The 3,832-nt window shown below is 40.9% G+C and overlaps 1 protein-coding gene across 1 annotated transcript in view; it reads right to left on the bottom strand.

Moving 5' to 3' along the window:
• LOC113214821 (transient receptor potential cation channel protein painless-like) overlaps nt 1–3,832 on the bottom strand; it is a gene marked incomplete at its 5' end in the record, with an annotated part of 78,797 nt that overhangs the window by 62,235 nt on the left and 12,730 nt on the right. Inside the window, 1 exon segment of the mRNA XM_052271502.1 lies at nt 1,649–1,730. Coding sequence (XP_052127462.1) covers nt 1,649–1,730 — 82 coding nt within the window.

Genomic DNA, 3,832 nt, shown 5'->3' with positions numbered 1-3,832 from the left:
ATAAGCTATTGCAAGATTTTGTATCACCGATGCAAATTGGTGTATTACAGTGCCCGGATACAGAAAACCGTAACAAATTTGATACAGAAATTTGTAATTTTTCTTAGAGTGTGCCTACGATGAGCAATAGGCCTCCAAAGTTGACTGTGTAGGTGAGCCGAAAAGCACAGATCTACCTGTGTGGTGTGACCGACCCTTCCCAGGTTCGCCAGTGTTGACCAGGCCAGCGCAGAACAGAACCGCCAGTGTTCCGCGCCTCTTTACAGATACGCCACTTCTGCAGGCATACGTCGAAATGCTGTCTTTTGATTGTAACGAAGATACAATTTTGTATGTGGCTTAGATGTTCACAAACACACATCCAGCCTACGTACAAAAATTATTGATCCTTGCTATTAAGTGTGCACGCACTCTTAATTTGTAGCACGCCCTGCTGCTACTTTGAAAAGGCTCAAGAGCGGGCTTATGTAATCGATTCTGTTTCCTCTGAGTGTTCATATCTGTTTATTACTAACCTTCAGGAAGAGACTGGCATTTTGGAGGGTGCCTTACACACACAAAGCCTAGGGAGAATTTTGTGCCTGAGGTAAGATCAAAAATCTGTGCATACGCAACATATGCAAAATTTCGTGCCTAATGAGATTCAGTTAGACGTTCCAAGGCCAAGGGGGTATGTGAGACATCTCTGGCCAAAATAATTATACAGTGTGTTATTTTTTTCTTAAATAGTAAAAATAATACGAAAGTAGAGATCTCGAACAGTGAATTAACCGTGGCATCAATTAGCATTAAAGAAAACGCTGAAATATGTTTAGGTTGTGACAACGGGGAACAAAGTGAAATTAGAGCTACCTAATGATAAAGTAATAATGCTCCGTAGCTGTTGCTGATTGAAATATTTGAAATATATTTATATTAGTCGTCTGAAACGGTAAAATCACCTCGTTAAATAAAGGAGAAACTTCTTCGGGGACACGGACCAGTGCCTTATTGGTAGAATCACGCACATCTCCTTTTAGTGGAACAGGCAAACAGACACCAGTTCGTTTGTATAAGCCCGCGAGATAACTTTTTCAAAGCAGAAGGGTGGGCTGAAGAACATAATCAGTTGATGAAACGGGATGTAACGGTGAAGGAACGCGACTGCCACCCAACCTTTCTGCTTAGAAAAGGTTTCTTTTTGAGGGGTGGGGGGGGGGGGAGTTTCTTTCCTATTCTGCATTTTTTAGGCATTCTTCTAGAACTTATTGTTCACTACAGCAATTTTTAGCTTATTTTCGACAAAAGAGACCCTCCTACGCCTAAAAGGTTAAAGATAGAGCCGAACGGACGTAATTTTCGCCCGCAGGGCTCTATTTTGACGAGTTACCCCTGAGAAGAACATTAAAAAAATAACTTTTTGGAAAAATATTTGAACCTTGGATACCCCCATTCACACCCTTAGGGGTGGTTGCTAGGATTTGCCGTAGGCGTTTCGTTTTCCAGGAGTGAACCTTAAGATAGCATGAAAATTTCATGTCTCAAGCACATCTCCTCCTAGTGGAACTGACAGTCACACAGACACGAGGTCGTTTGCATGAGCCCGCTGGATAGCTTTTTCAAAGCAGAAGGGCGGGCTAAAAAAAGCCCTGTGTCCAATTACCCTTACCTCTGGTATCCATGCTCAAGCTCGTCCCGTTTCTCCTCACTAAGCGAGACCGACGGCAAACTGACCCAACCACCCATGATATCTGAAAGGAAGACGTTGGCTGTTACACGGGCTCCATGTCTTTCAGGGCGAACAAGTACACTAGGTATATGTACCAAACCATGTTCCACGTAACAGGCGAGATTTTGTCATTTCCTGGTCATCGCGTACAGGCCCAGCGGACTGTTATAAACTAGCTATATGTACGCAAGACCACGTCTCGCGTAACAGGCTTCGCGAAATCTCACGAAACACTGTTACGCTCCGACGCGCCTGGCCCACATATAGCTAGGCCTGCGGCGCTGACACCCGAGACAAGTTAACGGCAAAAGAGCCTTTGAGCCCCCAAATTTGCCATGCTAACAGCAGTCGGGGACTTATTACTCTAAAATAAGAGAAATTAAACTTCTGTTATTTGATAAAGATATTCATTCAAAGTTCTGATTTTGACAGATTTTATCTCAAAATCAACGTTTTAGTGATAGTAGATTATTAAGGGACCCTTGCGCCCAAAGGAGGGCGTAGTTCAGCGCCAGATGTGTAGATAAAGTACTACTTCCGGTACAATTTATCGATTTGAAGCCCTTTTCTACAATTTAGAAGACCATTCGGTCATTTTCACCTTTTTTTCCGTCAAGAAATGATTTCTAGCACTCAAACGGTACACGGTACAGCAAAACGGACGAAATTTTCACCCAAAGGGTTCTACTTTTACGAGTTACCGCTTAGAAACAAATTAAAAAATATTCGGTAAAAAATACATTTTGCGACCTGTGGTTTTTGATTTTTTTTAAAGTCAATTTTTGAGCTAGAATGCTCATCTTCGAACTCGATCTGTCTTTTTGTGATACAAAACGACCCTGAAATTCCCAGATCGCTACCTCAATAGACCATTCCGCTAAGCCGAAAAAGAAGAACAGAAGGAAGAAGCAAATATACTTTTTGGGACTAAATGGACCTTCTAACACAGCATTTTACAACTCTTACATGTTCAAAATGATTTTTTAGAGCAAGTGTGATATTTTTAAGACAGAAAATCACTCACAAATTGGCCCTATCAGCCCTAAACGATACCTTTGCTTCTTCCTTCTCTTCTTCTTTTTCGGCTCAGCGGAATGGTCTATTCCTTCTCGAGTTATCGTGCATACAGACAGACAAACAGACAGACAAACAGAATGAAGCTTTTTCGGTCAGTGGAGTAATGGGCTTCGCTAATCGCTCAGCCAAAAAATCTGAAGTAATTACTACAGGACAGCCAATATATATTTAGTAGTCATGACTTTTTAATTTTACTGTTTGACTGTATTAAATTTTGCAGTCTGACCTGTTACCACCTGTTCACGGTAAAAAACAGTTTATTATATTACAAGACCTGGTCTTGGATGCCATTGGCGTTCTCCATAAGATCCAAGACACGGTCTTGTAATACAAGAAACTTTTTTCGCCGTGTTACAGTCTGCACTGCACTGTAGAAAGTAGAATAAGGTCAGACTGTTTTCAAATTTACGTTGTTACAATCTGGACTGTGGTATTAATGCCTTAATGCTAGACCTAGTGGTTGGAAATTTCAAATGCGTTTTTTATTCGTTCTTTACTTCCATTTTCACTTCCCTATTTCATTTAATGAAATTCTTCTAACACGAAAAAAAAACAATCAAGCGCATGCGCGATCAGCGCCATCCATTAAGGAAAGCTAAAACTGCGTCGGCGCGAAAAGTTTTGAAAAGCCTTCATTCACAACAATGATCTTTCTGTTTTCATTTCATAGTCACACCAGACCAAACTTGGGTAAAGAACGAGGTTTCTCCTAATGTATCAAACATGTTTGATGCCCTGATGCTCTTCTTGGTTAGATTTTGTCTTGCTATGGCCCTCTGTAACGGCCTGGTTCCATTTTTGACTGTTATCATCACACACACTGTAAAAAATGTTGGGAATTCTACTATACGCATGTATAGGAAATTTTCTATACATCGTATCGGAAGTGAAAATTCCTATAAATGTAAAGGAATTTTCCCATTTGGGAAGAAGCGTATGGGAAGAGTACGAAGCACTGTTAAAGTCTTACGAAGAAAAATGCCAAATTCTTTGTAATACAAAAGATTCGGACGCTTCGTAGGGAGCAAATCCTTCGTAGGTACGAAG

Source organism: Frankliniella occidentalis, unplaced genomic scaffold, assembly GCF_000697945.3.
Source record: "Frankliniella occidentalis isolate FOCC.00 unplaced genomic scaffold, Focc_3.1 Scaffold164, whole genome shotgun sequence".
In the NCBI taxonomy this organism is placed as follows: Eukaryota; Metazoa; Arthropoda; class Insecta; order Thysanoptera; family Thripidae; genus Frankliniella; species Frankliniella occidentalis.
Note: the sequence above shows the minus strand (reverse complement) of the source record. Positions and strands in the feature narration are given on the sequence as shown.